This window comes from Lactuca serriola, chromosome 5 (assembly GCF_051521515.1).
Source record: "Lactuca serriola cultivar US96UC23 chromosome 5, Lser_US96UC23_V15, whole genome shotgun sequence".
Classification (NCBI taxonomy): domain Eukaryota; kingdom Viridiplantae; phylum Streptophyta; class Magnoliopsida; order Asterales; family Asteraceae; genus Lactuca; species Lactuca serriola.
The window spans coordinates 260373958-260387463 of NC_136412.1; the positions used below are offsets into that span (position 1 = coordinate 260373958).

Here is a 13506-nt window from a genome sequence, read left to right on the forward strand (position 1 = left end):
TTTCAAGTTGACACGAGATAAAAAAACAACATTATTAAACAAATGAGTTAGCAATGTTGGCTTATTATTCATTAGGCATTAGTGTATGATGACACATTCTATCTTTATCACCAAATAAATTTGTCCTTCATTTAAAAATTACACAGATTCATGAGAAAAAAAAATGAAAGAAGAAAAGAAAAGGAAAAAGGAAGACAGGCGCTCTGTAGATTACAATTCATTATCGTTCAAAGCAGACAAGCCCTTTTCATTTATCTAAGAATCTTTTTACAGAAAATGAATTTCAAGGACAAAGTTTATCAATTTCCTCATATGTACAGTGAATAAGAACAACAAATGAACAAAACGCAATTCTTTAAGGTAAATGATGTTGCTAAATTAATCAGAAATTACTTTGTCGTTATAAATCAAAACCCCAATCACTGGTTTCAAGATCTCTGATTTCGTGATGCATCATAATAAAACAAAACCAAAGTTTGAAATTAGGGAAGAAAATAAACAATTTTAGGTACTTGAATAGATTACAAATTTGTGAAACAATTTACATTTTATCCACATCATTTTCATAAAGTAGTGAAACTTAAGTAGGCACTATATGATGTTGAACATAAGATAATTAAAACACACTTTGATACCACATGTTGACATAATCAGGATCCGATTCACGAATAGTTTCATTAAGAGTGAAAGGTACATATTTGGAAGTATAACCTTTGATGATGATGATGCCATATAGTGATTATTTTCTACCCGTAACTGTGTCTTCTGATTTATGATGGAAAGAGTTGACGCCTTTGACACACATGATCATGGTGTACATCAGTTACACCTTATGGAAAATTGTTTTGAAACCACACAAATATAGATCTTCATGTTATGGACAACTGTCATATCCATCATCCTACAAACATTTTAGTTCAGGGACCAAATATGTCATTATGAAAAACATTTGGTACATAATACAAATGTACCCAACATGTAGTAAGTATTAAAAAATAGTACTAAGTCCACAATAATGTGTTATTTTTCAACAAATATGACATTTTTTTTGAGGGTGATTGACTAATTCGAACAATGAAAGACTTAACTAATGATAAGGAAGAACAAAATAAAGTGAAATAATGACAATGAAGATGGAAGCTTGTCTCAATCCATGTCCAAACCATGTGGTTTTTATAGGGCTCGATTTGATGGTGTTGTTGCCAAGGGGTTCCGGAAGCAACCCACGGTCGAGGAACATGTTTTTGGTGTTGAAAATTTGTTAGATAAGCCGGTTAATTCATCTTTCCATTCACCCACGTCCGGACATACTCAAAAGGGTTTAAATCATTGAGTGAGAACATAGTGGATAAATAAATATTCTTTATTTAAATGCTTGTGTGATCAAGATTAAGGGCAAGAGGAATAAACACATGAAGTTGTGTAGAAAGCATAATTGTGGGGATTCGAGAAACATGCATGGTACATTCAGATCTTGTGAAAGTAACGAGTATTTTTCGGAAAATTCCAGTTTGAATATGTGGCTAGTAGTGCAATGGGTATACTGGGGGATCACTATGCATTTGGGATCCTTCGGTGGTTGTAACGAATATAGTTACTTATAAGGAACACCTTATTATTGTTGAGGAGGGTGGGTGTTTCATAAGTTAATATGCTAGATGATCAATTTGTACGATCCGCAGGGTGGAAGGGGAAATAACTTACTTTGGGAACTCATCCGGATTTTCACGAATCAACAACAACGATATTTTATTATTGTTGGAGACTTAAATGCGGTCATAGACCCATTTAAGAGTGTAGGTTTGTTTTTCTCTAATTCATTTTAATGATTTCATTCATAATGTGTGGTTACTTGATGTTCCTATGAGTGGCTATAATTTTACCCAGATTTGTGCTAACACTGAAAACCGAAAAGCTGAGCGGATTGGATAGATTTTTAGTTTTCGAAAATTTTGTATATTTTACCGCTTGTATGTCAATGGCATTGGAGATATCAATTCAAATCATAGACCTATTCTTTTCAAACACTTGGTGGTAGTGGAGATTACATGCCCATTCCTTTCAAGTCGTATAATTCTTGGATGGGATGTGATGATTTTGATAATGTTGTTATAAATATTTAGGAATCATCCCTTATGGGATGTGATGATCTTGATAATGTTGTTATAAATACTTGGAATCATCCCTTAGATTCGATTAACACAAGCTAACATGTGTCATTCAAATAAAAGTTAAAGAATATTATGAAATTTTGAAAAAAAAAACAAATAGAAGGACAAAGATAATGAAAAGAACATGTTAAGACTTTTTGAGATTGATCAAGGAAGTGTAACTCCAAAAGTCACGGGGGATCGTTTGAATATTTTGAAAAAATATGATTATGATCAATTGGAAACTTTAGATGTGATTCATAAAGTTCAGATTTAAGGGACATTCAAAGGGGATGAAAAAACAAAGTACGTTCACGGTGTACTTTATAGAAGACGAATGCAATTTGTTATTCGTGGGATAAAAATAGTTGGCGATCAGCTTGATTATCGACAAATTGGCGAGAAGAAATTTTACTTTCATTTTTTAGTAATAAATTAAATTTGCCGCGTTGAGGGTTCAAAACCGTAGCACATGTTGTACAACTCTTGCTTCAGAGCAAGACGATTGTTTGGAAGTTTTGATGCACGATTGAGGAAATTAAAAATGTTGATTGTTGGTGTGGAGGAGATAAGACTCCACATCCAGATGGGTTTTTTTTTTCTTTAAGTTTGTAGAAAGATACTGGGATTTACTGAAAAAATATATTTTTGATGGTTCATTCTTCGGCTAATATTCCACATGGTTGTAATAGTTCGTTCACAACTCTAATTCCAAAGGTAGGGAGCTCAATAATAGTTCTAGATTATCGACCAATTTATTTGATTGGGTTACAATATAAATTCAGTGCTAAGTCGTTGGCTAATCGATGATTTGAGATGAAACCTTTCAAAGGTAAAAGTTGATGAAGAGGGACGTTTAAAATACATTGCTACGCTTGCTTTTCAGCAAATATAAGTGTTGTGCCTTTTGGGTGTTGGCGTTACCTGAGACTCAAGTTTATTTCACAATTAGAATACCAATAGAGTTTTTTTTTTCCGATAAGTGGAACTTAAAGTACAAGTCCTGTACCTATTTAATCTCCTCCTGTCATATCTTATAGTTATAACTATATGGCCTTAGGGCTATAAATTAGGTAAAGTAATTAAAGACCTCTGTTGTGAAATGAAGTCTGAATTGGGTAACACTAATATGAGACGAAAAGCAATGTTTGGGGAACAAGTTATGAGTAAGAGGATCAATTCTTATGATAACGTAAGCACTTAAGATTATCCCTATCGTTTATTAAAGAACAAGATATAGCTAGAGAGAATGAGAGGAGAACATGGATTATAGCACCTTATGTCCCTTCAAATGAAAAATAAACATCAGAAATGGAGACTCACCTCTTGATATCCACTACTTGAAATCAATGGCTTAAGTGGTGGTGTGATGATGTTAGAACATGGATTATAGCACCTTATGTCCCTTCAAATGAAAAATAAACATCAGAAATGGAAAAAAAATGACTATTGAGTTTTGATTGTTGAATATGGATTTTTCATTTTCATCCGTTGACTAAATTTGAATATAATGTTACTAGGATATGGATGATGTGTGTAAGCATATTAATATTTTTAATCTAAATACATCTGTTCAGGTTTAGATCATTAAAAGTCATCCCATAAATGTTAGAATCGAATCGGAAGTGATTGTAAGATGTTAGGAGGTGAAGATAGTGTGATACCACCAATGACAAATAGCAAGCCGATGAGAAGAGCGGGACATGTTGGTTGAAAAAGCGGATAGTATCTTTGAAAGGAACAGTGAAGACAAATAATTTATGTCTGGTTTTTAAACGAATAAGAAATTAATGTGTTAGATTATAAAATTAAATGGTTTCAAGTTATATTATGTGATTTTTATCAGCAAAACAAGTTAAAAGGGTTATATGTTGATTAAAAACACATCTATATATTTTGATATATAGAAGGGATTTTAACAAGTTGGAGTTATCTGATTAGTTTGAGTTTGTCCATTAGTTATTGTGTTTGGTTATAAATTTAGTTAATAGCTAGATATGTGATAGTATAAAACTAAATGGAGAGTAGGTATATACATGAGTGGAAGGAGTCATTTGTAACTGATCAGTAATTATGAACATCACAACAAGAAATGAAGTTGTTTTGTTTGTTGGCATTGAGTGAATTTAAACTACAGAAAAAGCAATGCAATCATAAACACATATGCATATGCAGTAGTAGAGTGTAAGTTTGATTTGAATATATATAGAGAAAGTAAAGAAGTAAAAGAATAATACTCCATTGAAGTTTGTTTTTGTTAGGAAGGAGGGAGATGGCAGTGAAAGTGTGAGTTATGCATCCGAATTCCCACATCGGGTGAATGAAGGAAGCAGGCAAGAGGGAGGCGAGTACAAAAGGGGAAGCCCACAGCTGTAAGAAGCATACCTTTCTCGGCCTTTTGGCTAAGATCAAGTGTAGTATCTGTTCTTATCAGTTTAATATCTGATATGTGGGCCATCGGCCCACTCGATATTAATCTTATTTTTTATGGGGGAAGGCCCGTTACAGTAGCTTGCTGCTGGGGTTCTTCATGCGTCGCCTTGGTCTTACACTACAGCCAAGGCCCGGCGCACCCCTCCAATACTCAGTTCAACTTTTAGACTCAATCCAGCAGAAACTAGTTACTAGTTAACAGAGTGCCAGAAAGATGAAACCCACTCCCCTAATTTCAACCATGTGGGAACACTCACTACAAGATAGATTTATAAAATCGTCTTGGGAATTCTTGACACACCAATGTGGGAACACTCAGAAACTAACTAAAATTTTCTTTTTAACTAACAGTTAAACCAACTTACTGTAATTGAACTTCTGCTCATGTCAAACAAAACTATCTACAACGAAATGGTTTCTTTCTAGTCCAACTTATTATGAATCTGTATAACTACATCCTGCTACCCCACACTTTGGATTGCCTGGCGCAATGCTCAGGTCAATGTTCATAGATTTGACTTAACTTTTAGACTTTAAAAGGCTTAAAGATTTCAAAGTCTTTGCTGTCTCATGTGAACCCACTCCCATATATAATTTCCACCATGGACCTGGCTTTTTATGGATTTCTTTCATGTTACAAATACGGTAACTAACAAGAGACTCAAAAACCAGTTGCTTTTAATGATATATATTTTTCTTCCGGAGATGAAACAAAACAAGGTTTATTATCACTCTGACAAACAAAAAATGTTTGAAGTAAAAATTGGGTGTCCATCTGAGTCGGACTAGTCGGCAATATAGGCCTGAAGAGCCAAGACTTGTAATCCTTCCACTGTCAGAAGCGAGGGGTTGTCGCAGCTCTGTGAAGCCAGCCTAACGCATTGCCCCCTTCTCTAGGTTCCAAGAGACCCAAAGCCTTCGCTCAAGCCACTTGAACCAACTCTCGACTTGGAACGGGCAAGTCAAGTTACACACCACCATACCCAACCAAACTGGACCAAATCATAATCCAACCCACTTTGATACCCCCACTTGGGTTACAGGCAAACGTTACCAGGCCCGGTGATGAACCCTCTACAAGATGGATCTATAAATTCGTCTTGGAATCCTTCAAACACCAATGTGGGAACACTCACTGATATATACATAAACAAACTACATTTTCTTTTTTCTATATCAACAATTCCACCAACATATTGTAATTGGACTTCTCCTCATGTTAAACAAAACTATCTACGACGTTAACGACATTGAGGGATTTTTGTTCTTCGAAACCATCACATGTTTTTTTTTCTTCGGTCCAGCTTATCATCAACTTGTATGATTATCCTGGTACCCCACAAGCTTTGGATCCCAGTGGGTCGGAAAGACAATTAATGTGAAGATATGACGGCAACGTCCCTCTTACTTCTGAAAGCTTCCGGGGATGTTGTCTATGTTATCCCACCAAAACATAACACCAACGCCAAATAGAAGCTTCATCTCGCAATGCCAATACCACCTTGTTAAATTTTGTAAATCGATAAAACTTTGACACGTAGAGATACAATGTGGGGTATCCGATAATTCTCATAAATGGGGCCACTACATCACAAGATATTTTTATACGATTGATATAACTCCGACACATAGAGGTACACACCATCACCGCTTCAATTCCTCTGAATGGGAAACGATGAAGGTCATTAAACCACCAACGATAGACCCTCACCCACGAAAATCGTAGCATTTATCTTTGTATTAATTGAATCATTATTTGGATTTCATAGTGTCACACGCCCGTCATGCAATTTACTTTTTATGTAACAGAACTTGGTGTTTCCGTAATTCAAAATGATCATACTTCACACATCATAATAATACATAATATGATACAACTAACTGAGTATTCAATTTATGTAGATCAAAACACAATACTCGGTAAACATGAAGCCTAAAATCTCATGGACTACAACATACCCGATGGAACCACTACTAGAAAAACAGCCTTTAATGACGCGCAAACAATGACACGCGGTGATTTACGATACGCAAAAGCGCGCGCTCTAAAAATAATGTCATCTCTTCAAACTTTTGAAGGATAGAGGTCACGCTTTTGTGCGTGCCCTAAAATTAATGTCCAAGAAAAAAAATTAAAAACACGGAGGGCACTTAATTAAAAATGGGCGTCGTCTAGAAATGTCGCTTTATATTTTTTAAATGAAAGGCGCGTTCTATTTTTTTGCAGCTGGGGGAAAGAAAATCCCAAAAGTTTGAAATGCCGCCATTGTTATCCTCTATCTTATTTCCATCTTTCTTCTCTCTCTCTCTCTCTCACTCACTCTCTTTCTTTCTCTATCTCTCTTACTCTAATACCCAAAAAAAACCCTAATATCATCACAAATCCTCTTTTCTCCCACAACAAAATCGCAATATCACCAAATCTTTGATCCCGCAAGTAATCTGAGTTCACCTTTCAATTTCATTTGTCTCGCAAGTAATCTGAGTTCACCGGTGGCGTTCCTGACTGTATCAATGGAAGCGCTGCTCAAGTCGCTGACCAATTTCTTCACCTGCGTTTCGAGTTCCGTGAGATCAGTTCTCGCTTCAGTAGCAGAAGAAACAACTCTCGGCCCAAAAGATGATCTCCGCCATATTTGGTTTCGTGCTCTGTTTCCAAATCGAGGTGAAACTGCATGCTGGGAAGCAGCAATGGCAGCCTGAGGCTCTATGTCTCTATCTCCAGTGGCGATACAATGATGCACGAGTTTAAGAAATCGGAGGAGGGATTGAGAGAATTTGTCGCTTCCTCTGGTTTCTCTTTTGATTCTGGTAATGTTTATATTCGGTTTCTCTTTCTTCAGAATTCTTTTTCACATATTTCTTCCCATATGAGTTTATGATTTCAGATTTTTTCCATATGATTTTGATCTTAGTTTGTGATTTAGAATTCTCAATCTTCGGTTTCTCCTTTATCCACCAGTTCATGTGCCCGATTGGGTTAATAGTTATGCTAGAATTTGATCAATTTATTTGAAATTTAGGGTGAATTAGGTTAGGGCATGAATAGGAAACACTATAAATGGTTTGACTAAGTCGACGTCTTCTTCTCCTGTATCAACTTGACACCTCAACTCTTCTTTTGCACTGATCTGCAATCTATACTAGGTTTGATTTTTTTTATTTACAGGTTTTGTTAGTAGACCATGTCTATTGTTACTCAAATTAAACATGTTGTATTTTTTTTATTACAGGATGTGGTTTGACAAATGGTTGTTGAAGGAGCACATAAGTTCAGAGCCACACAACCTCAACTTGGTTTTTTGTTCTTCTTTCTTCTTTAGCTCCTGAGGCTTGATTTCATTGAAGGTTTGTGCTCTACATTCTAAGAATGCTCTTGCATGGATTGATCTTTGTCATTTAAGTTTCAATAGTATCATGCCTTGAATTCTTCCTTAATGTGTTTTTGACTATGTAGGTTTGTTGGGTGCCAAATAGCATGGTCCAAGCATCATCTCGATGACTGTTTTCCTGATCTTCCTTCACATCTTATGATCATTTTTCCTTTTTAACATTATTAGTATTTTGTATTTCTATCATGATGAAGAACTTTTTGTCTTGTTCTTTTCCCACTCAACTTTTTATTTCAACTAGTTCTAATTTTTTTTTTTTTTTTTTTTTTTTGCTTTTATTCAGGCTGGATTTTTTCAAGTACCTGATTCTGATAGGCTAGGTTCTTTCTTAGGCTGGATTTATTCAGGCTGGATTTGTTCAAGTACCTGGCCATATATATTCTAGCAAAGTCGGTATGCATTATTTAAGCCAAATAATTATGTTTGGAAGAAGATCCCAGCGTGCATTTTAATGCCATGGTGAAGCTGATTTTAAAATAATATTAAAATTTTCTTTTACTTTCTTTATTCTAGTTATTTATTTTTGATTATGAATTTGGATGTGATTACAGGGTGAGGCATTAGTAATAACTAAAATGAACCAAGGAAAAAGCTAAACAACCTGAAATAGGGATCCAGCCATGAACCAGACAGTGTCAAGCTCATTATACTCTTTTCTGATGCCTTCTGCTCTTTCAACAACTTCAGCCTGATAGGAGGGATGTATGTGTAATGTGTTTGTTATATTCAACAACACAGGGGTGTCTATTCTTAAATTCAAAACTTAGGATAGGAACATATATATACCTTTATTGGACTTCCTGTAGATAATTGAGCTCAGATTCAGACCATAAGAGTGGTAATTCAACAGCTAGCTGTCCCTTTCCACATTGACGATCAAGCTCTTTTATATATGGGTACCAGAAAGATTTTCTTACAGGAAGCAGGGGGTCTTTCATATCAACATGAAAAGTACCATGTTCCAATCATCCATACAGATATAAGAACTAGCAACATTCTACTTGATAGAGAATTGCAGCAAAAAATAGCAAATTTTGGGCTTATAAGACTATTACCAGAAGATACGACTCATCTTAGCACAAAATTCTCAGGGACTTTATATGTTTAAAAGTACATATAACTTAACTACTAATTCAATTTGATTAAAGTAAATTTTCAATAACCAATGTTAAATCTTTGCAGGAATAGTGGTTATGTAGCACCTGAACATTTTTGCCATTATTTGTAGGACTATAGCTGTTCACTTCACCAACCCATTCCATGTCAGCACACGTGTAGCAGATAAATGCAGTGATGGCACCTTGCTTTGGCAGGTATATTGATCTCAAGTCTTGTTAGGGTTAAATGCAAATAATAATAATAATAATAATAATAATAATTTACTCACATTCCCAGGTGATACTCCACTCACAAGTGAAGGCTAACTTAACCATACACGATTCTTGGCTGGACCTAAAAGACGGTTTTACCCTTGCTGGTGAAAGTCAAAGTAATGGAAGACCAACATCCGCCTTCTTTCCACTTGTAGTTCCTTCTACATCAAGAGCTGGAATCTTGTTCACTATATCCCTACCCACAAATGGCAAGCATTATTTTATTTCTCATTTTATCACTCATCTTTAGAAAAAATAATCAATCTCTCTTTTTTTTTTTACAGATGAAGCGAAAGATATGAATCCTGATAGTGATACGATATTAAATATAAAATATAAAATATCTGGGGATAGAAATCATGGATCGCATACTCCTATGTTTGAGGATGAGTCTTCACAGATGTTGACTTTTAAGAGTGCTCTTGTTTTACAAAGACCAGTGTTGGAACCTTGTTTGGCAGTTGGTTTTCTTCCCCTTCCTCCAGAAGGCCTTAGAGTCGGCCAGCTTTTTACTATGAAGTGGCGAGTTGAAAGGTTGAAGTATCTCGAGGACGAACAATACGTAAGTTTCTAAAATTTTTACTTTTTTTTTTGGCAATAAAAAAGTAAAAATGACTTAAATGTTAAATCATATATTTGATTTGCGAACAGGATGAGGTAGTATATGAAATAAACGCAAATTCTGAAAACTGGATGATTGCTGGGAGGAAGCGAGGCCATGCACCTCTCTCCACAAAGCAAGGTACTACTAACCTTTTATAATCCAAATCCTCTTTCAATATCTCAACATTTAATAAATTAATAAATTTTATATCTTGATTTCGAAACCTTGTTGTCTAAAAATAAACTTAATGTATACAGGTTCACGAATAGAGATTTCAATCCTATGCGTGTCATTGGTTGCTCGGTACATGCGGCCCCCACAACTGGAGTTACCGGACATTGGTGAGGGTAATATTAGTTGCAACCCAGCTGGGCCCCACTTGGTCTGTGTTTCCCCTCCACCTCTCAGCTCCTCCTTCTGTATTCCCATTCCCATTCCTGCCTAGAGATGAAATCGTGACTTTTGTAGGTGCTTTGGTGTGGTGGTCCTAGAAATCATTAGTGGAAAGAGATACAAGGATGTTGACTACCAATTAGTCACTCAAAATCTCCTTGATCATGTAAGTATCTCATAATTAAGGGTTGGTTCATTCAACCCATTCTTTTCATTTATGGTTTTAATGATGAAGGTATCTCAAACACTCAATGATTTATTTTGTATTCAGTGAGACCTTAAGCTTAGGTGAGAAGTTCTTACTAGCCTTTCTGTTGTTATGTGTATGATAGGCACAGGATCTACATGAGAGTGGAGCGCATCTGAATTTAATGGATGAGAAACTAGATCCTAGTGAATATGCAGTAGAACATGTTGTGGAGATCATCAAGATAGCATTGATGTGCACTCAACCACCATCAACTAGACCTACAACTTCTGAAGTGGTTATATGCTTTTAAGTGAAAAATCTCTTCACTTATGTATGTATGTATGTATGTAGGTATGTATGTATGTATGTATGTATGTATGTATGTATGATTTTTATTAATACCTTATGTATATATATATATATATATATATATATATATATATATATATATATATATATATATATATGCAGGAATGGGAAGGATTGAATTGATGGGAACTGAATCAAGAGCTGTAGGGGGTCTTGAATTTTTACACAAGTAAGTTATGGTTTGCTTTTTTTTTTGGTTTATAAGAAAGGGGCTAGGGGTAAAATTGTCATTTTACTAACGGTGCGAGTAAGAGGGACCAAAATCACAACAAAGTGAAACAACAAGGACTAGAAGGTCAACTAAAGTCTTGCCTTTTGAAGGATCAAAGTTTTCAGTTGAACCAACTACAATTGTTAGTCCCTAAATATAGATTTCTTTTTTCTTTTCGTCCCTACAGTTTCCTTTTTGCATATTTGGCCTCTTCTCCAACGAAAATGACTATTTTTGGGTCCAAAGTGGAAAAAATCAGCTATACTCAAGGACCAAAACCTTTACAAGAACCTCAAAAATAAGGACCAAAATTGAAACACAACTTTTCATTACAAGGGTAAACATGTCATTTTCTAATCCAAACTTTTTTCCTTTATGTAAATATAAAAATATATATTTTGCCCTCCCTGAAACAAACCTCAACAAGATGAAGATTGGAAGCACGGTTGAGGACAAAAGCAAACTCACAATTGTATTGTCTCATAGTTTTCTCAAAAGCTTCTTTAATGCTCACAACCTGCATGTTAATCAATTTTTATAGCATGCTCACAACGTATCTAGAAGTTTTGGAGGAAACGAGACACAAGCAAAAATAAATAAGCATGCTTATTTATTTAATTTACAATTTACAATACAATTGATAGATATATGAATCCATATGTTACTTAATTTTGTTCTTTTTTATTTTTAATATGTGCAGCATAGGGAGACATCAATGTCCTTCAAAACTATAGATGATGTCCAAGTCTTACTCTATGCAGTAAGTATTAAAGAAATCGCAATGGACTTTCATTCATTTGTTTCATATTTTTTTTCACATTTCTCTAATGATATTTTTCCTTGAGTCATAGAATGATTGGCTCATATCTTGTTTTTTGATATTTATACGCAGTTTTTTTCTTACGTCGGTGGTGGCGAAGTTCAAGATTAAGGGAGACTTGTAATCATGTTTGGCTTTCCTTTCCGGTAAGAAACAGAGTTGTATGATTATTTGTTAGTTTTATAGGAATGTATAACACATGTTAGCAATGTATTATTTTTGTTTAACATTTGAATGATTTTTTGTATGACATTATAATTTGTGCAATTTATTTTATATTATGCAATGGATTGTATTTTTTGTATATGGTATTTTATTTCTGTTATAAGAAATTAAATGAAAATTTAATTTAAAAATTAATAAATATATAAATTTTTTTTTTAAACATTTAAATTTACGATACGCAAAAATGTATGTCATCTTCATTTATGACATGGCCTTTCTTGACAGGGGCTTTCTTGATACGCATTGCGTGTCATTAACACGCGCGTCGTAAAGTTACGACACGCGAATGCGTGTCGTCTTCCTTTATGACAGGGTCTTCCTTGATACGCATTGTGTGTCGTAACCGCGCGTCGTAAATGCGCGTCGTCTATAGACGACGCGCAAAAGCGCGTCGTCTCTCTTTATGACAGGGCCTTCCTTGACACGCATTTGCGCGTCGTCTGAGCGTTTTACGACGCGCAATGAGCGTCGTAAAAGGCCTTTTTTCTAGTAGTGAACATTTATGGACCGATCGGCCGAAAATGTATAAGCAATGAGCATGTTTAACACCAAACCCTAATGTCTACCTTATGGTCCTTGGTAGGCGCAATAGGTTTACGGTACAAAGTAATAAAAAAACGCACCATTGACATGATGAATTGTGTAGAAATTTCTTTCTAAACGATGCCTTTTTTTAGATTCTTCTTCGATAATTATGGGATGTATCGACATATCAAAACAAACCCTACTTAACAACCTATGACCATTACCGAATTACAAATGGATTATTCGAAATGGATTTTTGAAAAGCTACATTATAAGGACATCCGTCTATAATGACTTATTTGTGTTAGTGTGGCAATCCGAAGTTTGCTCCATCGCCATAACCCGTTTCCGTCCATAAAATTTATCTTTTTTGAATTGTTTCCGTTTAAGCTTTTAAATTAAGTCATTATTTTTGAGACTTCTATTATGACTTAATTGGTATCCAAACACGTTAGAAACTCGTGAAAACATCCCAAATTATTATTTAGAAAATTATTAGTTACGACCACGTTGAGTTACGGCAAATTAATGGGGTACGACCAAAAGCTCCGTTTAACGTCGGTTTCGGGTAGAATTTATGCGGGCCATAAACTCAACCCCTATATAACGGATTGAGTGACATCATTTTGAGGCTTTTTCTCTCTCTTAAAACACTTTCTCTCACTACTCTCTCTCTCTAAAAACTCGAGTTTGATCCAAAAACCCCCCTTTCAAGCTTCAATTTGGTAAGTAATATATCCTAGCTTGTTATTAAGCTTTCTTATCATGAAAATCTATGTTTGAATCACCCAAAACACTCAAGAACATGTGTTTAAGGTTTA

General features: G+C 35.0%; 1 protein-coding gene, 1 long non-coding RNA gene and 1 other non-coding gene across 3 annotated transcripts; all 3 read left to right on the forward strand.

Moving 5' to 3' along the window:
- The first annotated feature begins 4531 nt into the window (after positions 1–4531).
- Positions 4532–4728, forward strand: LOC145056307 (U2 spliceosomal RNA). The gene has a single exon (XR_013685789.1). It is a non-coding gene; the product is annotated as a U2 spliceosomal RNA (small nuclear RNA).
- Positions 4729–9362: 4634 nt separating this feature from the next.
- LOC145051589 (trafficking protein particle complex II-specific subunit 130 homolog) lies at positions 9363–10443 on the forward strand. The gene is made up of 4 exons (XM_078999486.1): positions 9363–9557; positions 9633–9910; positions 10000–10090; positions 10210–10443. Exons 2-4 carry the CDS (start codon positions 9647–9649, stop codon positions 10395–10397), a joined length of 543 nt encoding a protein of 180 aa, XP_078855612.1. The 5' UTR covers positions 9363–9557; positions 9633–9646; the 3' UTR covers positions 10398–10443.
- Positions 10444–10697: 254 nt separating this feature from the next.
- On the forward strand, positions 10698–11861 carry LOC145051612 (uncharacterized). The gene is made up of 3 exons (XR_013683729.1): positions 10698–10886; positions 11007–11073; positions 11816–11861. It is a non-coding gene; the product is annotated as an uncharacterized LOC145051612 (long non-coding RNA).
- The last annotated feature ends 1645 nt before the right edge of the window (positions 11862–13506 follow it).